The sequence below is a fragment of the Dryobates pubescens genome, chromosome 28 (assembly GCF_014839835.1).
Source record: "Dryobates pubescens isolate bDryPub1 chromosome 28, bDryPub1.pri, whole genome shotgun sequence".
Lineage (NCBI taxonomy): Eukaryota > Metazoa > Chordata > Aves > Piciformes > Picidae > Dryobates > Dryobates pubescens.
This window is the reverse complement of record NC_071639.1, coordinates 5,427,831-5,450,666: the sequence shown is the minus strand read 5'-3', so window position 1 is coordinate 5,450,666 and position 22,836 is coordinate 5,427,831. Positions and strand designations below refer to the sequence as shown.

General features: G+C 41.1%; 1 protein-coding gene across 2 annotated transcripts in view; it reads left to right on the top strand.

Annotated features, from left to right (window-relative positions):
- The window catches only part of NKAIN2 (sodium/potassium transporting ATPase interacting 2), a 575,343-nt gene that overhangs the window by 120,625 nt on the left and 431,882 nt on the right, over nt 1–22,836 (top strand). The window contains exon 1 of one of the 2 annotated variants that reach the window (XM_054173995.1): nt 10,969–11,048. The exons of the other annotated variant lie outside the window; for it this stretch is intronic. Coding sequence (XP_054029970.1) covers nt 10,989–11,048 — 60 coding nt within the window. The 5' untranslated portion in view covers nt 10,969–10,988. Of the gene's footprint in view, nt 1–10,968; nt 11,049–22,836 lie in introns of those variants that run through there. 2 annotated transcript variants of the gene reach the window in all.

Sequence of the window (22,836 nt, the reverse complement as noted above, 5' to 3'; positions counted from 1 at the left end):
AATTCTATTCTATTCACTGTGACAGATGTCTCTGATAACAGCAATGCCAGCGAGAGGTGTAATTGTGCCTGTAGAGGAACTCTTCCTGAAACAGCCAGCTAATACTTGCCTGTGCTTTAGTCAGTGACAATATTTCCACTGGCTTCAGTGGTTTCTGAACGTAGCCCTTTTCATCTGCCTTAAAGTCTGCTGTGGAACAACCTCCACTTTTTCTAATTATCTTAACTTTCATTTTTGGATGAGCAGTTCACCTTGGACCTCATGAACTCATGGGTTTATTATGGATCAAATTATCATTTCTTGTCACGTACCTCACCTGCTGGAAAAGGTAAAGGTCTTTTAGGATGAGTAAGATGAAATGTCCATCTAACCTACTTTATGGGCATAAATCACCTATCCTCAGGCATCTGCAACATTTCCAACCTTAATTATTTCTCTTTCTCTGATTATGGTATGTTAAAATAATGTCTTTAATGTTTCTCAGCTTACATCTTTTAATGTGCCACATAGAAATGTAGACTTAAATATTGAAAAGCTTACCTAGCCTCTTCTTTGAAGTTCAACTGTGTAGTCAGCAGATCCATATGGATTCTTATGAAGAGCACCGATAGTAATTCATGTGGAATAAGTTCAGTTTGCCTTGCCTTCAGAAAGTGTATTGGATTGGGAAGGCAGAGCAGCTGTAAATGTAGAGCAAGCCATTTGTATGTGTTAGCAATTCATACAGAAAACATTTGTGGTCACTTTCTCAGACAGCTTTTGTTCCCAGAGTCCCTTGGCTTATTCCATTGTGTGAGGCTTATTACGTCCCATGGTCAGGACTGTTACCCAGCCCTGGCAAGAAGCACATTAGTAGTCCCCTTGCCTTCACCTGGGGGAACCTGCCTTCTCCAGCTATTGTACCCTTAGAGTTGGGAGCTCTCTCTGCTTGTGTCAGGGTGAGAGAAAGATCAGAAGGATTCCACTGCTTGTGATATTTTAACCTATTGAAGACAAAACACAGTGCAGAGGGCGCTTTTCCTTATTTGTGTGTGTGTTTTCTCCTGCTTGGAATATGCTAGATCTAAACTAGGCAAATAATAACTGTGTATCATTAATCATTAATAGGCTAGTAGCAAAGCACAGGATCAACTTAATCCTTTTGGACTTTGACGAGTGCACACTGCCACTTTAAATAATGGCATAAAAGGCATCATTGCTACCCAGTATGGATTTACCATAGTAAATGAGCTTGAGTTACTGTATATATTTTGCTCTCCATACCCTGTTATCAATAACAATCCTCAGGCCTCACAAAGGGCAACATGAGCAGGAAAAGAATAATTGCCCTTCTGCATGGAGCCAGTTTATTGATGAGGTGGACAGAAGTAATATTTTTAGCCTGCTGGGTGTCCATCTGTAAGCAGTTTCCTGGAGCTGCCACTTCTCCTTTCTCTGGAAACTGTTATGGCTTTGTCTGCCCAAGGAAAATAATGAGATCCATCTATCAAAGGGAGAACAAACAATAAACTCTATACCTTCCAATTAATTTGTTTTTCACCTCTGTTTACCAATGTGCATGCAGTTAACTATCCATCATATTATATGCATGTAAAGAAGTACATTTTTCAAAAGGTTGAATCTATTAACTCTTTTGCTAGCAAAATATATTTGCATGCCCTCCAGCTGAACAGGAGACCTGGAAAAAAATCAATCTTTTTGAAGTGCCAGAACCTAACAAAAGAAGTCTATATCCTCTGTTATGTTAGGAGCTTGTAGTCCATAAAAAAAAAATACAAAAAAATCTTTTCATGGAAATAAAATAAAGCAATACATTTCAGCCTGACCCAAGCTCTGCAGTAATGAGTCATTTCAGGATGTAGCATGGCTGCATTAAATGTAGAGATCTCTCAGAAAATGCATGAAACTGGTGCTTGAAGCTGGAGTGGCTTCTTGCCACGTCACAGTAATTTGCTTGATCTTAGCTGTGTTTCCCTTTCTTAGGTGGTTTTTTCCACTGTGCTTGCCCAGGGATTTTTCAGAGATTGTGGCAATGGCTGTGCCAGATGCTGACCAAACTGTGTGAGTCCTTTTGGCCATTGATATGATAATGTTAGAGCTTGGGTGGGGTTTTTTGGTTGGTTTTCGGTTTTTTGTTTGTTTCAGAACATTGGTCTGCTTAGGGGGGTTGCTTCTGTGTCTACAGTCTTGCCATTTGCATAATGAAGAAGCACTTGAACCCAGGTATTATCCATCTACTTAAACAGGTTTTTGTGCTATTTCCATGTACAAAACATGTGAGTTCAATTTTTCAGGACACAGATGGCATGCAAAAAAACCCCCAAAACCCTAAGAAGCCAAGTAGACATTAAAAATCTGGCTGTCTACCATCACACACACACAAACCCAACTGAGGAAATCAGCTCCTAGGGATCAACTTGGTTCTAATATTTTGCTAACTTTTACTGCCTGAATGGCTTGAGCGCAGAAGGTGATTCAGAGCAGAACAGTCAGCTTTCTCAGACTGTGTCTGAGGAAATGCCTAGTGCTAGAAAAAGAGTCATGGTTTAGATCTTGGGAGTCTGGCTGGTTGACTATGAATAATGTTGTCTGAATGGCTCAAGCACTGTATCATTGCCATTAGCCTCTCTGAAATCCACCAAAATCCCACTAGGGAAGAGCTTGCTTGTCTTTTTTCTACAAAAAGAAGAGGAATCTGTTGTGAAGGAGAAGGTTAAAAGTCTTCATAACTGGAGTGTGACGAAAGGAAAACATGATGAGAAAGATAAAGCCAAAGGAAAAAAAATGTCTTCCTGTGTAGTTCTCTCTAAATCAAATCAATTTGTAGCTGCCTTGAGTGAAACAATTGGTAGATGACATTTTATGCAGATGAATCAACGTGTTCCTGGTGTTAGTCGCATGTACGATATCCAACACGCAGGCAGCATTTTGTAGCAAACTGCTCTGAGCTCACCCACAAATATGTCACAGACAAGTCTGTATGTTCTGAAGAAGTGTGAATTAGACAGGGCAGATGTATAACCTGGGAAGACTTCCAGATTCATCTTTCTTACAAATGGGTGTGTTCAGCATTGGCTGAACTGATCAGGATTTTTCTTTGTTCCACAAGCTGTCATCAGCGTGATGATGATTCAGAAATAAGCCCAAACTCCTAGATCGTGTGTGTGTTTGCTTCAGCCATAGGATTTGGGAAGTCTCAAAGGACAGAATGTCTGAACTGGTGCCCTCCTAGAATCACAGAATCATTAAGGTTGGAAAAGACCTCTAAAGTCATCAAGTCTAAGGATTAACTGAAGACCACCATGGCCATTAAACCATGTCATGAGGTGCTACGTCCACACATTTTTTGAACACCTCCAGCAATGCTGCCTCCATCACCTCCCTGGGCAGCCCATTCCAATGCCTGACTACTTTTTCAGTAAAGAATTTTTCCCTAATATCTAATCTAAGCTTCCACTGTTAACTTCTGTCTTGATATTTGGTGGTCGAACAGTGAGTATAAATTGGGCCAGCGTCATTCGATTCAGTGCTGAGGTAGTTATCTACATGAATTAAAAAATCAAAACCAAGACACAGCACATGTATTGGTCATTAATTTTATTAAACATCTGAAATTGTGAAAAGCTCTCCTGCACTTCCCTGCATTTTGCTTCTCTTCCCATCTGGCTGTGTGTCTGTGGCTTCAATTTCTGTCTTTTCGCTACCGCACAGCTCATCACTGCTGCTCTGCCTCTTCCTCTGAAATAACAACTGTGTCTATAAAGCTGTTACACAGTCCTAGACCCCAGAGTTGTTCATTTAGTCTGAATTTCAGCACAATTCCTTTAAAAGCCATTCATGCAAAGTTCATTTCAGTAGGATCAGCCTTATTTCAGGAGAGCTCCGTTTATTTGATAATGCTGACATGTTCATACCAATTCACTATGATATCTCACCATATGTAGTGTTCCCCCTCCTATAGAGGATTTTAACATTTATTGCTATTATTTTAGCAGTATCTCCCTGGATAAAGATTGATAATAACCAAAGTGTGTCTCATGGGAGATATAACTTATGCAATTTGCTTGTAAGGATTGTATTTGAAGGGAGTTCTTATAAAATGATGACTAGCAAGTAAATATTGATGAGACTCTTGCCCATGGAGCATACTACAGCCGAATAAAGTACATTTTATGGAAATTCTTGTTCAGAAGAAAAGGATTTTAAAGCCTGATTGGCAGCTGAAATTACTCTGAAGAACTTCACTGAAGTCTGCAGAACGTACATGAATTTATGCTTTCTCAGAGCACAACATGGTGGAATGGGAAGAGTTTGCCTTAAGATAACTGAAGAACCAATCTGTTTCATGTGGTCAGACTCCTAAAGTCAAAGAGTTTAACAATTAGTTTTTTCTCATTATCTATAATTCAGACCATACACCATCATGTAACAAGAAGATTCTTTTTCCTAACTTGCTCTAAACTAACTTTGGTTGGTAAGATATTAAAGTTTTTGTCACTCAAAGAAATTTTACTCAGGATGTTTTTTAACTGTCGCTGAAGAGGCTGACCAACAGCTCCACAGACAACCACTATTGAGAAGCAAAATGGATTATACTAGACAGGTTGCTACAAAGAAAAGAATATTTAGTGTTGGGGTGTTTAAAAAAAAAAAAATCAAGATAATTTAAAGAAATGGTGCTATATGAGGCAGAAGTGCTGTACTACTGCACAGAAATAGTATGTAAAAAGCAAAGACTTTGTATAAGGGTTGTCTGAGGTGAGGAGAAAGTTCTTCTCTGAGAGAGTCATTGGCCATTGGAATGTGCTGCCCAGGGAGGTGGTAGAGTCACCAAGAGGGGATTGGATGTGCCACTTGGTGCCATGGTTTAGTCATGAAGTGTGTGGTGACAGGTTGGACTTGGTCTTTGAGGTCTCTTCCAACCTTGGTGATTCTGTGAGGGGTAAAATGAATTAACCTGAGTGATGTAGGCTTCTTTCTGCAAGATTATAATGATAAAGATACTCCAGAGATTTTAATATACATCACATATGTTCCAAAAGAAGGCTTGCTATGACAGACTGGAATAGGCTGGGGAGTCCAGGTACTGTAGTACATAGGGTTTTTTTTAAGTGCTTCAAATATTGCATCATTGAACAATATGACTGATAAACTGCAAGTGAGTGTGTGAAAGGCAAGTTTCCAAGTAGAACACAGACCCTTCAAGTTCTGCAGGAGATAAGCTAGCTGGCCTCAGTCCACTAAGGCACAAAAATATGTACACAGCTTTAAACACCTGGCAGCCCCAACATCTCACATTTTAGATACCAAACCACAAGTACACTGTTTGTGTACTTCCGTTTATTAACATGCATAAATTGTTTGCTAGATTGGCATAGGCCTAGAGAACTAAGCTGAAAAAAATGTTTTCTTCAGGTAGTCTTCTGCAGTGTTGGAGGGAGTGGTGAGCATGTCTTGTATTACTTCATCTCCAGAGCAAAGTAGAAACTTTCTCTCTTTGCTGCTGCAAGAAATTCGATAGGAAAAAAGAGATTAAAAATTGCTGTTCTTGTTTTGATGATCTTTGTATGATTTTAATTACTTGTTCTAAAGGATACCTTCAAAATGTGGCATGAATGATCCTTAAGCCATAGCCATCCACTGCTGCATGATTAATACATTTCTGAACCAGATTAGATGTGGTACACAGTGTGTGATGGACTGTGAATTGTGAAGAGAGAGCATTTGAATAATAAAAATCTGAAAAAGAGTATAATATGTTATGAAGAATATTCAGATCTGATTCAGATAATATGGTGTATTAGAAAATAGAGTTCCAGACAGCTTGAGTTTCTTTCTTTTCAAGTTTGTTTCTTGGAAATAGAAAATCTAAATCTGTTAGAAAAATACTTTCATTGAAGGGGAAAAAAGAAAAGTTCTATGAACTTCTGTGAACTATGAACCTCAAGGTGAGGAGAAAGTTCTTCACAGAGAGAATTGTTAGCCATTGGAATGTGCTGCCCATGGAGGTGGTGGAGTCACCATCCCTGGAGGTGTTCAAGAGGGGATTGGACGTGGCACTTGGTGTCATGGTCTAGTAGTCATGAGGTCTTGGGTGAAAGGCTGGACTTGATGATCTTTGAGGTCTTTTCCAACCTTATTGATTCTATGAAAATAGAATCTTATTGTGATTGGGATTTGCAATGATTCACTTCAAGGGGGGACTGTCAAGAGATTCTGGAGAGCCTGGGCATAAAGAATATAGGCAGGAAACTGAGAAAATCCAGCAAAACCCAGGATAATCAGAAAAATCACTTTGGGTCAGTGGAGAAAAGCTTGCAGCATGAGAACACACTGCCCAGGGAAACAGTGGAGTCACCAACCAAGTGTTCAGAAAATGCATGGATGTAGCACTTTGGGAGATGGTTTAATGTTTGGTTCATGGTTGGACTTGATGATGTTAGAGGTCTCTTCCAACTCTCTTCTCTGCTTTTGTAAGAAGATGTAGATTTGGAGAAAGTATGACTTGGGAGATGTGACCCAGCACTGAAGAAGGTGGCACAAGGCAGATATTGCACAACAGAAAAAAAACTTGGAATGCATAGGAGGAAGTGCCATGGTTTTGTGTTCTTTTATAGCATTTTAACTTTACCTGTAGTCTGAGACAAATATTTCTGGGAAACAATCAGAAGTAGACAGTTCTTGTAAAGATAGGGGATTATATTAAGCCTATTACCCTGGTACTATGTGTATGACTTAATTCCATTACAACCTGATTTGGGAAGTATTTCTACAAGCCTGCATAGGTGTACTTCTGGGGTTACATCTTAAATCCTTTTTCAAACCCAAAAGGAAGTCACAATGTGCAAGTGTTCACAAAAGGAACTGCATAGATAGGCCACAACTTGAAATTCACACTTTGCTAATACAATTTTGTCATGCACACAGTCATAAGATCACAGAATAGCTTTGGTCAGAGAAGACCTTCAAGATCACACCTTCACTAAGTCTGGTGCTACCCATACTTAAGCCCTGGTTACCTCTGTAGTAGATGCTGGAATGGCGCAGATATTTTTAGTAGCTGTCATTGCATCGCCATAGAAGCAGTTAGAGGTTATTTTCAAATCAACCCTAACTGATCTAGAACAGTTAAGTCATTGGAAGTAAAAGTGACAAGCTAAATCATCATCCTTAGCAGACACATGGAAAGGAGGAGAACACAAGCATGTGGAGTAAAAACAAAAAAAAAAAAGAAGGAAAAGTGTAATCCTTTAAGCATGTTAGAAGCAGAAGGGCAAGAAATTCTGGCTAACCATGTAGTAGCATCCTTACTTTTCTTACTTGCTCTTTATACTTGGGAGTAGCCAAATCACTCATCATAGAATCAATAAGGTTGGAAAAGACCTCAAAGATCATCAAGGCCAACCTGTCACCCAACACCTCATGACTACTAAACCATGGCTTCAAGTTCCACGTCCAATCCCTTTTTGAACACCTCTGAGGACAGTGACTCCATCACCTCCCTGGGCAGCCTATTCCACTTAATCCAAAAGGGGTTCCCGTTGCAGAGATGAATTCCTAATCTTTCAAGCCACTAAGAAGCCACTGACACTTCTGCACCCAAACTCCAGTGCCATGGCTACTCCTGCTGCTGTAAAGCGCGTTGGCCATACCTACGGCATCGGAATTTGGGAGGAGGATGCTCTAATTCAGCAGCACCTCAGGAACAGCAGCCACTAGCTACAGGAGCTCTAACAGCTCCTTCTCCAGGACTCCTCAAGTGTAGGAGAGCACATCCCTCCCAAACCTGCACATCAGTAGCCCATAACCTTAACATGCCTGTCATCTGGCTTACTCTTCAAAAAGGCAAGTTTGTTGTTATGTGTTTCAACTAGTAGAAGTGAGGCAAAAACAGGCATGAAAAACAACCAAACAAAACCAAAAGGTAATCAGTTCAGTTTGTAGTTGTAGCTTACTGGTGATGATGCACCAGTGATTCAAAGGAATTTGTCATCAGGAATGAAGCAGATAAGATGCTGTAAAAATCAGCCCCTGATGATGGTCTTCTGCTTGCTTAAATGGTCAGAAGATGCTTCCTGTTGTACAACTGGTTTTGTTATGTTGGTTTTCCTTTTTTTTAAGGAAGATCTTGACAGTATACTAGGAGTTAAACTATTTTAAACCTCACTTTGGTATTACTGAAAGGGGAGAGATTCCCTATGAGGAGAGACTGAGGGAGCTGGGACTCTTTAGCTTAGAGAAGAGGAGACTGAAAGGTGACCTCATCAATGTTTATAAATGTGAAGCGTGAGTCCCGAGAGGATGGAGCCAGGCTCTGCTCAGTGGTGCCCAATGACAGGACAAGGGGCAGTGGTAGAAGTTGAGGCATAGGAAGTTTCACATAAATATGAGGAAAAATTTTTTCTCTGTGAGGGTGACAGAGCCCTGGAACAGGCTGCCCAGGGGGGTTGTGGAGTCTTCCTCTCTGAAGATATTCAAAACTTGCCTGGATGTGTTCCTGTGTAATCTGGTGTAGGTGATCCTACTTTGGCAGGGGCGTTGGGCTGTATGATCCTTTGAGGTCCCTTCCAGCAAGGGAATCTGTGTGATTTTAATAAGAGAGTTAGTTCCTTTACTAAAAGAACTTACGATGAGATCAGGTCTACTTTCTGCAGATGTTAAAATAAATAGTGCTTGGTTTATATGCACAATATTTGTGTTCTTGGAAGAATTTAGAAATCATTTTTTTTCCTTTGGAAGTGTTAAGCTTACCCACTTGGTTAGCAGAAGGAATGCCCCAGCTATTCCCCCCAGGACTCAGGCTCCTGCTATTTAGCTCTTAAGTTAACTTAGAGTTTTTCATGTTTACATCTGAGACCTCAGACATCAATAAACTTATCCCCGGTGAGATCTGGTGATCCTGACCTGAGTATCCCCCCAAATTTCTGTATGTGCTGATTTTCAGGAGACCTGGGAGACTAATCCTCTCTTCCTGCGTGAAGGAACCATACTGCTTCTCTTGCTTGTCAGGTTTTATGCATGAGAAATAGGACAAATTTTACCCATAGGGTTTGACTTTTTAGAGAACAAGATGAAAACTTGGTACTGAGAATATTATAAAGTCATCCTTGAATCCTTTTTCTGAGGTATATTTTTCCTGTGGAATGGCAAGTGGTAATAAATATTTCACTTTGAAAGAAGGCTAGAGATGTGAAATGGTGCCAATAACTTCAGTGTGGTGTTACAGAGTTTCGAGAAATGAAATGAGATACTCAAAGCAATTAACAAACATCAGATTTCCATTCTGGATGCTGAATGTGATTAGAAACTGTAAACGAATAGTGCCTCATTCCAGCTGTTCTGGGAGCAGAATTTCATGCACCACAGCCATACTAAGCATAGCTGTACTACTCTTTATTTGCACAGTCCATCAAAGTATCATTTTGATTAATGGGCTCAACTCTGTTAGAAAATTGCAGAGTTATAAACTATAGGTCTCTTTATTATAACAACAAAGACTATCTCTGTGATATATGGTAAAAGATAGAATAGAATAGAATAGACCAGACCAGCTTGGAAGAGACCTTCAAGATCCAGCCTATCATCCAACACCACCTGATCAACTAAACCATGCAACCAAGCACCCTATCAAGTCTCCTTCTGAACACCTCCAGTGATGGTGACTCTACCACCTCCTCAGGCAGCCCATTCCAATGGGCAATCACTCTCTCTGTGTAAAACTTCCTCCTAACCTCCAGCCTAAACCTCCCCTGGCACAGCCTGAGACTGTGTTCTCTTGTTCTGGTGCTGGTTGCCTGGGAGAAGAGACCAACCTCTGCCTGTCTACAACCTCCCATAAGGTAGTTGTAGAGAGCAATAAGGTCACCCCTGAGTCTCCTCTTCTCCAGACTAGTTGTAGAGATTCCTTTTGAATCAACATCTCTGGACAAGATTCATATTAAGGTTCAATTTAGCAGTAATGTTCCAAGGTGAATTTTGGTTCTTTGTTTCATGCAATAGATGTTTTTTATGTTTATGGGCTGCAGTAGTAATTGCAACAGGAGCTAAACTTTATTACCATCCAATTCCCCAGCATATATTCTGCTTTCATCCGTTTAAAACTTTGAGGGGCTTCATTATTTTTGTTTTTAAATCTCTTGTTTGTTTGTTTTTGTCGCTTCCAGATCCTACTAAAGGAAGAAAGAAAATCCTCTGGCAATTTTATTTTTTGCATGCTGATGACTCTGTGCCTTTGCTGCCAGTACACTAAAGGAGCTGTTTTTATTAGGCAAGAGAGGAATGTAGCAGTTTTATAAAAACAAATCATGGACAAGCTGTTGGCATCGCTGGAGATGGCTCCGATTTTAGTGCTAGTCTTAGGGGAACCCTTTTCAGTTAATCACCAGTCACACCCTCCTGATAAAGTTACTATAAATCTTTGTGGTGTTTTCTTTCCTGGTGATTATGTGATGCTTAAACAGAAATATAGGTTTTTTTGATAGTTTAAAGTAGTGCTGTCAGTTTGGAGGTGGGAATTAAAAGTCTTCCAGAAAATTTTCCTCTGTGTCCTTTTTTGGTCACGTTAATTGTGTAAAAGAGCTTTTGTCTGACTGTACTTCCAGGGTTTTAATCATTCATGTGCTTGCTGAGAAGCAGCAGCCTCTCACTTGATCATGTATTATCAAAATGACATTAAGTAATTTCTGTATTAACTTTTCTGTTTGCTTACAGCAATTTTATGAATGGCTGTTGTGCTGATTCGCTCCCCCCCCCCTCCTTCTTTCCCTTCCCCTGTTCCCTTCTTGATGCACAGAGGCTTGCTGATAGAGGCAGAGAGCAGGGAACTGCAAGTCGCTTGGATTACCTGCATCTCTTTATGCTTATGTAGCGCAGTTCTTGATTAGGGGACTAGAACATCTGTCTTATGAAGAAGAGCTGAGGAGCATGGGGCTTTTGAGCCTGGAGAAGACTGAGGGGAGATCTTATCAATGCTTACAAATACTTAAAATATGAGTGTCAGGAGGATGGGACCAGTCTTTTCTCAGTGGTGCCCAGTGACAGGACAAGAGGTAACGGCCACAAACTTGGACATAGGAAATTCCATCTAAATATGAGGAAGAACTTCTTCATTTGAGGGTGACAGCACTGGAACAGGGAGTTTGGGTTTTTTCCTGTTTTGATTTTGGGGTTTTGTTTGTTTGGGTTTGTTTTTTTGTGATTCTGTTTTTGTTTTTGTTCTGGTTTTTTGTTGGTTTGGTTTGGTTCTTGCATTAGGTTCTTGTGGGGTTTTGTGTTTGGGTTTTGTTTTAAAATTATTTCACTTTTTAACAAAGATGTTCACATTCAGTCCCCAAGAGTTCTGCTGCCTTTTTTTGTTTTCCTCATTCTCATCTCTTCTTGTCTGCCTTTCACTTGTTACCAGCACTAATCTGTGCAGCTTTGGGAACTAGTTCTTAATTAACCACATTTTTATCAAGGGTGAAGCCCGCAGACAGTGTGCTTTTGTGGACAGTGATCAAAATGCAAGCTTGTGTTTTAATTTCACTGCAAGAACACAACTTTGCTGGGAAATAAAGTGATTAGATATTGGTTATATCATCCCAGATTAATTTTCACACTCTGAATTGTTTTAGTACTTTTGCTATAAAAGCAATGCTGTAGTCTTACAATTTGGTATAAAAAATGCCAAGCTAGTTGCAAAATCTGACTTTAGAAGTAACAATGTGGACATTAATCTGATCAAAGCACTTGGTGGTTGTTGCATTTTAAGAGATTTTATTTGACTTGGCTATTTTAGTCATATTTGCAGTACTTAGCACAGAGAATAATTGTTTCTTGACATTTACTTACATATGCACACACACAGTATGATGTATATGGGTTCATTTTCATCTTCAGTTGAACACTGAGTTTGAAGTGAGGGAAGCACAAGCTATTTGATCCCTTTCTCAAAAGTTAGTCATAATATTAAATGCAGGCACCTCGTCCCAGTAGTGTCCTGAGCTGTTGCAGCAAAAGAGGCATCAGGTACTTTCTGGAAGCACTGAGCACACTCGTCGCTGCTGTTTTGCTACACCTCAGCACTCACCTCCCCTCAGATGACATCCTTTCACTGCATGAAGAATTATTCTTCAGAGGCTTGCCTTTCTTCTGCTAATCAATGGAGCTGACATTCTATTCTCCCCTTTTTGCTTTTATCATCATCCACTTAGCTTATTTTCCTCTAGCATCAAACTCTCTCTAGCTTTAATTCATCTCTCACATAGATAAGTCAAAAGCTGCAATTATTTACAGTGAGCGAGGAGGACGGAGGGAGTGCATTAATTTATAAATCATTTAAAATTTGTTATTCATAAGAGGTGGTGTATGGAGAGCCCTGGCCTCCTTCCACTCAGCTTAGCCAGAGAACAGCAGAACTGTTTAGTCAGAAGTAGTGCCAACTATTTCTGTCTCCTACAACAGCCTTGTTCTGTGGAGACCACCTGAAAGATGAGAGCTCTGCCTTTCCCTGACCCTGCACAGGTCCTGGCTTTGCTGCTGGAAAAGTCAATATCCTTTCTAGATATAATGCTGAGAGTTTTGCCATGCTGGAGGTGCTGGGTTGTGGCTGTTGGCTTGTTGTGCCTAGATTAGAGAATTTCTTCACTTTTACTTTGAGTCGTGGCCTGGGGGGCAGACATTGGAATACTCTGTAGTGCGTATTAAGGTTGCTGGAGTTGGTGAAAAAGCAGGGGGATGGGGAAATAAAAAGGCCACAGAAAATCAAAATCAAACCAACAAAAAAGGGAAAACAACAACAAAATCCAACCAAACAAATAAAACTGCAAACAAAACAAACTACCGGCAACATGAAACCCCAACAAAACAACCAAACAAAACCCCAAGCAAACAAAACCCAAACCCACCCATAAACCACCAAAACCCCAACCCAGAAATGCTCAGAGTTACTCAAGAACTGCAGCCCTGGGGTAGGTCTCATGCTGGACAATTTCATGGAGCTCTGACTCATGGAAGTCCTGCTGAAGCAGGAGAAGAGAGTGAGCAGTCCTGAGGAGGGAGTGGCAGAAACTGTGCGTGATGAACTGACCACAATCTCCGTTCCCCCTTCCCTTGCACTGCTGGAAGGGAAGAGGTAGAGAAAATCTGGGGTAAAGCTGAGCCCAGGAAGAAGGCTGGGGTTGGGGGATGTGGTGAATCACAGGGCATAACAACCACTGTGGTTTTTTTTAATGCTCTGTAACATGGAGCAGTTGATTCTGAGAGCTTAAACCTGTGTAGCTGATGCAGGAAGGGAGCTTTGCAACTCAAACGGCGCACCGCACTTTGGGAAATGGGTCCCTGTGGTGTTAGAGTGGGAAATGAATGTCCAGCAGTGGACAGTGGGGGTTTGCAGGAGGTTTAAATACTGCAGCCTGTGACTAGGTGTATTTTTAGAATGTTATTAACCTCAGTGAGAGCACTTGCTTGCTTTAAGTGCAGCAGGCTCTTAAATATTTTGCTAAAGTAAAGGGGCAGGATACTCAGCATCTAGGCTTTTCAAATATTGGATTAATGCAAAGGTTATACAAACCCTTCTGTTTGCTTGGAGTATTGTGAGTTCCAGATGATTTCTCTGTGAGGATATGCACGGGAAGGCATCTCAGAGCTGTGCGGTGGGAACAGTGCATTTGTTTCAATGTTGTGAATGCTGAAGAGCACAAGGACTCATTTGGAAATGAGTAAATAAATGGTGGGGGAGTCAGAGTATTTTATTTTTGTAATTAAAGTGAGAGTTTATGGTGCAAATGTGTAGTTAGAAAACAGCTAATTCTCAGCTGACAGGATTGGAATTCCCATGGAGAAATGTACATTAGAGGGTGTAGTTGACTGTTCTATTGCAGGCTCTTACTTTGTAGATTGAACTAAATTGTTATTGCTGGTCATCTTATAAATGCTGTTGGAGAATTGGTGTAGTGGTACTGTTATTGCTGTTTTCTTGCTGCTAGATGGTAATCTTTGAACAGAAATAAGGATCAACCATAGTCCCCATGAGAGGTGGCAGAACTGGATGGAGGGAGAGGAGTTTGATGCACACAAGGCTCTTAAAAAGTTGCTGTGCTGCTTTTTGTTTTAGCTAGTACATCTGGATTTACAAGGCATTTCTGACAACACACAGTTAGCCTTGGAATTATGCAGTGATGCTCACTGACAGGAACCTCAGGAGGAAAGCTGGAACACTCCTTTATATTGTCAAGGAATGGATTCCCTATGGCTTTATGTAATATTTCAGCAATTGAGAGGATAACAAATGTTAATATTGTGGTTTATAGCAAATTGTACAGAGGTGTAATGATGGGAATCCTTAATTGTCAGTGCTTCTAGAAAGCCATATCCTATAAAATTGTAAAAGTTATGACAATCAGAGTAAAAAGCAATGATATGGCTTTCTGGGCTGTAACTTCTGAAGAAAAAACTTGATATAGAGAGAAATCCAATTTCTAACTATAGGGAGTAACAGAGAGAGTGGGTCTTGTAAGTTTGCCATTAATACCATTTTCTTGTCAGTTTTAAATCCCACAAACTAACCCATAAATAAGGACAAACAGCAGCTTTTCACATCAAAACTACCTAAGTTTTAAAAGACATTAGAAAGCAACTGCATTTTGAAAAGGCTGCATTAGTAATGGTTTATGCAAGTCAACTGCATGCTCTTTAAAGGTTTGGCTAAATCAGGACTTGCTTTTGTGAGCAGTAAAACTTCATGAGTCTACTCCAAAGTGGATGCCACCCATAAAGACTGATTTAATTCAATAATTCAAAGCTACTAAAGGTGGTTGTTATCTTGTCCCACACAATTTGAGGTATAAGGAGGAGATTGGAGGCAAAAAGGCAGGTGGAAACCAGGCACAAGAGCTTCTCATTACACGGCCATTAGTTCAACTGCAGGAGACACTGCAGCTGGAAAGATGGCCCAGTGGACTTGCATCTCCAAAGCAGGACTTTGTTAGGTAGGGTGCTCACTGTTCAGGAAGCAATGAGAGGCTTAAAGGCCCAAGAAATAGGGGGGAAAAATATCCTGCAGGTTAAACCTTCCCTGCATTTTCACCACTCCAAGGCATTCCAAATACTCTTTTGTCATTGTTTGCCTAGCTTGGACTCTGGTCTCCCTGTTAATACCTCATTTGCTCTGTCTTCATAATGCTGTCTGTGTAGATGTTGGATCTTGAGCAGCTAAAAACTGTTCCCTTGGACCGTTACCTTCTCTGAATCACAGTAGCTATGAGGATTTATTTTGGTAAAAGCATGAGAAAGAACTAGGAGTGTTTACATGTCCCTTTTCTATCCCTTTGAACTTCCCCCCCATTTTCTTAAACATGAGGATTATCTATTTTTCAAGCTCAGTCACATAGCCAAGTTTCTCGTGGCTTGTGCTAGCCTATTGTTTGGGGCTTTTATTTCCTTCTTGAAGTGACCATTCTGGTGAATCATGCTCATTGTTCCTTCTTGAGAGACGGTATTTCACAAGATCTTTTGAAATGTGGGCACAAACACTGCCAGCAGAGCCCCATGAAACTGAGAGGATGTTCAGAAACAAGTGGAGTTTTGAAGTTTATCTGTTATATATGTGCCTGTATATAAGCACAGGGTTGTATATATGCACATCAAAATGTGCATATACAATGTTCACACAGGGCTGCTACGTTGTAACACACCTTAAGGACCTGACATGGTCATCAGATCTAAATATGACCTTGAAAATCTCTATTTCTTCATGTTCTTACTCTTCAAGTGAAATAAAGAAAAGGAGATTCAGAACAGAAGGCTTCTATTTTTCACAGGAGCTCTGGATGAGGACCAGCTCTGAAATTTAGGGATAACTTATTCTTGTCTAATAACAGCTAGTTCAGTTCAGGTATTTGAATGGAAATATCTGTCTCAGCCTTCCTTTATCTCTCCAAGATATATACTTGGGCACACTTTATCAATTAAAAGGAAAGGCTCTTGGGCTGAGTTGCTGAATTCCAGCATAAATTTTTATGCTGAAGTTATAAGCCCCCAAAAATAGCAAGGGAGGAGATTATAACTGTCTGACACTACCTTATCTATACAGCTGAGAACAGCAACACTACAATAAAAGAAGATAGCAGTGTCTGCCATTGATTGTTGTTTGATGAATGTAAAGCAATCTACTGGAATGCAATTAGCATTCGCAATCATGTTACCGTGGGGAATTTTGTTATGCTGCCTTTGAATTCCAAGATCTATACATTTTTCTGTCCATGAGTCACTTCTAAGGAAGCATTCTTTCTTGTTCTTTTATTTTTTCCTCCCCCTTTATTTTCTTTTCTTTCACAGCTATAATTTGTGGAATGCTGAAAAGTAGTCAACCTGGAAGTTAATATACTGAAGGACAAATTGTACAGTGTTTCTACTGCAGTAGATGGCTTGGATTTAAATTTGTAGTGTTGGCATTGCTGGGGAATTAGTTTTTCAGGGGTTTTATAGGGAGAAATACATCTCTTGGAAAACAAGTGGCTTCTAGATATGGATATCTTAGCAAGCTTGAAATAATTCTGCAAGTGCATGAATTAAGATGCTTGAAGTACACAGGTAAGTAAAGCAATATGCTGAAACAGTAAGATCCTGCAGCCCAGAAGGCCAATAACTTCCCGGGCTACATCAAAAGAAGTGTGGCCAGTAGATCAAGAGAAGTGCTTCTGATACTGTACACTGCTCTAGTGAGATCTCACCTGGAGTACTGTGTCCAGCTCACAGCACAAGGACATGGACCTGATGGAGCGGGTCCAGGGAAGGACCTCAAAAATGATCAAAGAGCTGGAGCGCCTCTGCTATGAAGACAGACTGAGTTGGGATTGTTCAGCCTGGAGATGAGAAGGCTCCATGGAGACCTTATAGAAGCCTTCCAGCACCTGAGGGGAGGCTACAGGAATGCTGGGGGAGAGACTATTTACATGGGCACGTAGCACTAGGGCAAGGGGCAATGGTTTGAAACTAGAGCAGGATAGATATAAATTGGATACTAGGAAGAAGTTCTTTGCTGTGCAGGTGGTGGAACACTGGAACAGGTTGCCCAGGGTGGTGGTGGAGGCCACATCGCTGAAGACATTCAAGATGAGGCTTGCTGGAGCTTTGAACAACCTAGCTGGAGATACCCCTGCTTACTGCAGGGGGGCTAGACTAGATGTCACCTAGAGGTCCCTTCTAACCCAGTGCACTCTGTGTTTCTGTGTATGATGGCAGGGTAACTACAGTGCAAGAAGGAACAATGCTAGCTTTTCACAAGTGTCCAGATTACCCCCAAGAAATGTACACACAAGCAAATGCTTAGTTGGACACACTGTTGTCTCTGCACTTCAAAGAGGTGTAAGGTTAGTTACACCTCAGCTGTGATTATTTTATACAGAGGTTGTAGAAAAAAATACACAGTTGTTGTTGACTCAGTTTGAATTTTCTGTAGATCTGTATGCTAACAGTTGCCAGTGTTACTGGACAAGCTCCAGAGGGTACCAGTGAAAAATATATCTATGTGGTAGTGGGCTGTCAACAACCTCCTGATGGTGACACATGCATATAACAGCAATAATAATCTGCAGAGTGCTTTTTAATGGCTTCTGCATCTTATGGACCAAGCGCTGCTATCCTAACTGAAAGTCAACCACAGAGAGCTATTTCCATGGAGAACTAGCTGTGAATGTCTGGTGTTTTCAAAACACAGTTATTTTTAACACTATCAGTTAAAGTTGTCTTGCTCTAATGGTATCTAGTGCACCTTAACCACTTTGGGAGAAGCTTCTCTTTTATGTGGTTGACCTTAGAGGTCTTACTAAGTCCCGTTTTGTATTGCACCTTGTGTACCTTAATCTCTGTGAGGTCTGGAAAGAATTGCTACTGAATTCCTGGACACTATATTAATTTTCCCACTGGGATGTTATCTTCAGAGCTTTCAAAGGATTATTTTTTTTTTTGTAATGAAGACCTTTAAAGAAAGTAAAAGGCACAGAACAAAGGAGTTTCTGTGTTTAGAAATATAGTGACAGATCTTGGCAGTTTTTATGGTTTGGGGTTTTTAGTTGTTGTTTTGCCTTTTTTTTTTCCCCTCCACTGAGGAAAACTTCCTTCCATTTTAATGGTAACAATGGCACTGTAATGGTAACCTTTTTAACTGGCCTTTGAATTACTATTTTAGTGGAGTTAGAATTGTCTGTGTGCCCCATCCCTGCCTTGCTTAGGGACAAGAATGTTACCCCCATTTATCCCCATTTGCTGCTGCAAGCAGGCTATACACTGGCATCATAAGAGGCTGGAGGCTTTGGGAAACATCTTGTGTTGGTAATAAGCAAATGCAATTTAGGAAGACTCACCAGGGTAGCAATGCAGCCCTGACTTATTTCAGAACTTCTGTTCTGTTCTATTCTGTTCTGTTCTATTCTACCTGCTCTAACAAGAGGTTGGACTAGATGATCTTTGGAAGTCTCTTCCAACCCCCACCATTACTGCATTTTACTTTTAACCTCTGTAATTGGTTAATTACTTCATATTCCCCATACTTTCTTCTTGAGGACAAAGACTAGATGCTTTTCCCACTTGGACACAGCCTCAAATTTTATGAAGGCCTGAATCAATCAATACAACAGACAAGGAGCAAGGTAGTTTTGACTGTGTGAACAGAAGCCTTACTCATTTTCTAAACCCAAAAAGATTAGATGTTCTGTTTCCCTAGTTGAAATAGCAGAGATTTTTGTATCACTGAGTTTCAAGACTGGATGTGTTCCAAATCTAATTATTGCAAAGAAGTTTCCTGAGGAGAGAGATTTATATTCTTTTACACAGTAATTTTTTGCATTAACATCTTTATGGAGTTGTGCAATCCTTACAGTTATAGAAGGCCTCCAAGATCATCAAGTCCAACCATCAACCTAGCACCACCATACCTACCAAACCATGTCCTGAAGTGCCATGTCTACGTGGGTTTTTTTAACATCTCCAGGGATAGTGACTCCACCACTTCCCTGGGCATCCTGTTCCAATGCCTGACCACTTTTCCACTAAAGAAATGTTTCCCAATATCCAACCTAAACCTTCCCTGGTGCAACTTGAGGCCGTTTCCTCTCAGTCCATCACTAGTTACTTTATGCACCTCCTGTATCACTGTCTTCCCCAGGCCACAAATTACTATGCTCTTAGTTTCCTCACCAAACAGTGAGTGCTCAGGGTAGAAGCAGACAGCAGCTTTATCCTGTGTGGGGCAAAATATTTTCTTCAAGCCTGTGCTGTCGTTTTGCATTTTTAAGGCCAGCTTGGCACTTCCAAATAAATTCCTCCAATTTGTCTTTAGCTGCTTTTGCTGTCAAACATGAGTATTTCCTGGGCTTCAGCAGAGTTCAGTGTCTCATCCAGAAACTGCTGAGACTAAACTGTGTGCAATTTGTGTAATTGAGTGCTGGGTGGCTTCTACCCAGTGCCCAGACGGAGGGAGATGCTGTGCTGCTGTTTGTTCTATTCTCTGAGTAGTGACATTGTGGTGGAGGGACAGGAACTGTCACCTGGCACAAAGGCAAGCGTGTGCCAGGCAACTGTTTAAGTTACTCTGCTCCTGTGTGATCCTGGTTCCTGAGAAATTTAACAGGAACTAGTGCACAGCAGGCGTAGGAGCCACTGTTTGTTGTGTTATTGATTATCTGATTAGTGTTGTCTTATCTCTGTGAAGACAACGGCTCCTGTTTGTTGAAAGGGTAGGACCTGTGGCTTCGTGCAGAGTTCTTACAGGGGCAAAGCTTGGTCTCTTGGCCTCTGCAAACTCACTGCCTGTCTTGAAGGAAGGCAAGTATCAGTGAAAAGCCCAGAGCTGGAGTTTCACATGGAGGCAAGAATATAAAGATCATATCAGACAGAATATGAGAGGTAATTGCTCCTGCATGGATAGTAAACAAGCAGGAGCTCCCTCACACTGGAATTTAGATGGCAGTAAGAGCACATAAAATACCTTTCCATGACCATGTAGGGTAAGCATCCTAATTTAGAAGGTTAGTGCCACTGTCCCACACCCACCCCATGCCCTTCAGACATGTACAAGGATCTTTTTGATAGCTGGACTTTTAGAGGTCTTTTCCAACTTTAATGTTTCTATTCTATGATTCTGTGACTTGTTTTATCTTTTTGAGGCCCTTCACCAGAGGTAAAGGGTGACAGCTGGTAAGCAGATACTTTGTAGTGCCCTTGCAAGGTTAGACTGTGCTGAGCCTATGCAAGTTCTGTGCAGTGCTTTGATTCTTGCTTTGAAATCTTTAGAAATTACTGAGGGGAAAGAATTGATCTTGGAGAACTCGCCTCTCTCTACCAGCTATCGTATCCTGCCCAAGCCAGGGAAGGCTGTTGCACAAGTGCCAGGCTGGCACATCAGATGTTTTTCATGGGGAAGCTGAAGGATTTTAATTCAGGCTAAGTGGTGAGGGCTCAAGACATGGTAATGAGTCTGGGTGTCTGTGGCCCTATGGGCACAGGCGCAGGTCCCTGGCAGGACATGTAGTCTCATGGAGACAAGAGCCCATGCTGGAGCACACTTGTGACCCTGTGAGTGACCCACATTGGAGCAGTCTGTTCCTGATGGACTGCTCCCTGTGGAAAGAACTCATGCTAGAGCTGTTCATGAAGAAGTGCAGCCCATGAGAAAGACTTACTTTGGGAGGAGTTCATGGAGCACTGTCTTCCACGGGAGGGGGAGCAGGGGGAGAGTGAAGAGTCCTCCTGAGGAAGGAGCTGCAGCAACATGGGATGACCTGACCACAACTCCCATTCTCCATCCCCCTGTGTTAGTTGTATTCTTGTGTTTGGATATTAAAATAATGAAAGCTCAGCAGTAACCACCCTTTATCTAGCAAACACACACTTTCCCAGAGTTTTTAAATGAAATCTCTGTAAACATTGAAAGATATGCTAATATGACCATCAAGAAAGGCTTTTGAAAGGGATATAGCTTCCGAAATTTTAGTAGGGAGGATTGTTATTGAGAATGACTGAGATAATCTTTGATGTAGCACTGGTTTGTTCATGGTTCCCAGGGTAAAAGTTCACAGGAAAAATAACTTCTCCCTTCTACCAATGTAATCAGTCTGTCATATTCACACTTCAAAACATGCTTCTTCCTCAGCTTGTCTTGGGTTTGGGTTCGGTTTTGGGGGTTTTCTTAAGTATCAAAAGCTCTTCAACTTCAAAAGTGGTAGTTTAATTTTGATTAATATAAGGGTTGCTGCTTTTTAAATCAAACTTGAACTGTGTTTCATATTAATGACTCAGAGAAGCACGTGCCTTAGCTGTTCTTGAGCTGAGCAGAAGGAAACGTGAAATTTATACATATAATTCTCCAACGTGTAGTGAGATTAATCATTGTGTAACACAGAAAAGTCAAGTTGCTTGGAAGTCCAGGACCTTGTTCCTGCAGACCTATAAAAACTTACTTTCTATTGTGATTGTAAACTAGAAAATTCTGGTTCCTTTGGGGTTTTGTGCTTCGTTCAATGAAATCTAGTTCTACCAGACTAAAATCACACCATTTCACAGAATCACCAAGGTTGGAAGAGACCTCAAAGATCATCAAGTCCAACCTGGCACCACACACCTCATGACTAAACCATGGCACCAAGTGCCACGTCCAGTCCCCTCTTGAACACCTCCAGGGATGGTGACTCCACCACCTCCCTGGGCAGCACATTCCAATAGCAAGCAACTCTCTCCGTGAAGAACTTTCTCCTCCAGCCTAAACTTCCCCTGGTGCAGCTTGAGGCTGTGTCCTCTATTTAAGTTGTTTGGCTTTGCTGTCTTTTTATTTATATATTTATATATATATATGTAAAAAAAGTCTTTCTGTATTGTCAGGAGAAAACATTTCTGGGTGCAAAAGGTGCTCTGAAGCTGTGTTGTGACTTAAAATGTTCAAACTTCTCTCCTGGGAATGGATAAATGAGTGCTAGCTTTGATCAGGCAGGTAGGAGATGACAAATTAGCCAAATCTGCACGACTTTTATAAATACACACATCTCCTCCAGCATCTATTATACAGTTAGTTCCTCTTCTTGTGAACTTGCTCCATATTTTGGGGGAATATTTCATATTTTACTGCAAATTCCTTCTGTAAGAGTCGTGTGAGCTCTGATAGGCATTCAGTCTGTCAGTATACAGGAAACAGCTCTTAAGAACTCCAATTTTGTCTTCTTTCTTTTGGAGCAAGAGTAGGAAGTGATCATATTTTTCAGCAAGCTGCTTTGTATAAAACATCAGATTTGGTAGTTCCCATGGGTGCTATTAGATGTACTATCATGATGGCTGCTGTGCTGTGTGGAATAGCAGCTCGTGAAGCCACGCTGTGTGTATGCAAGGATACGAATGTTCCCCTTAGCTTGTCTACATTCATACCCATGCATGAACATCCTTCAAACCTCTGTTCGTTCTCTGACCAGGTTACTTTTGGTTCTGGTTTATGCATCAGATAAGGTCAGTTATAGCAGCTGGAAAGGCTTGGTTTGGAAACCACAGAAGAACATGACAACACCACCACCCCTCTGAAAGAAGTAAGCATTTATCTGACAAAGTAAACAATGTTTTTGAGTCATTCATTGCTCTGTTTGCTGAACTGATTGGCAGAGGAAACAGAATTAAGCTCTGCTTTTGAAGAGGGTTGTGCTCCCTTTGCTGGGCATGAGCTAGCAACATACACTTGCAGCCCAGACCCAGCATGTCCTGGGCTGCATCCCCAGCAGTGTGGGCAGCAGATGGAGGGAGGGAATTCTGCCCCTCTACTGCATGCTGCTGAGTCCAGCTCTGGAACCCTCAGCACAGTAGAGACACGGACCTGTTGAAGCA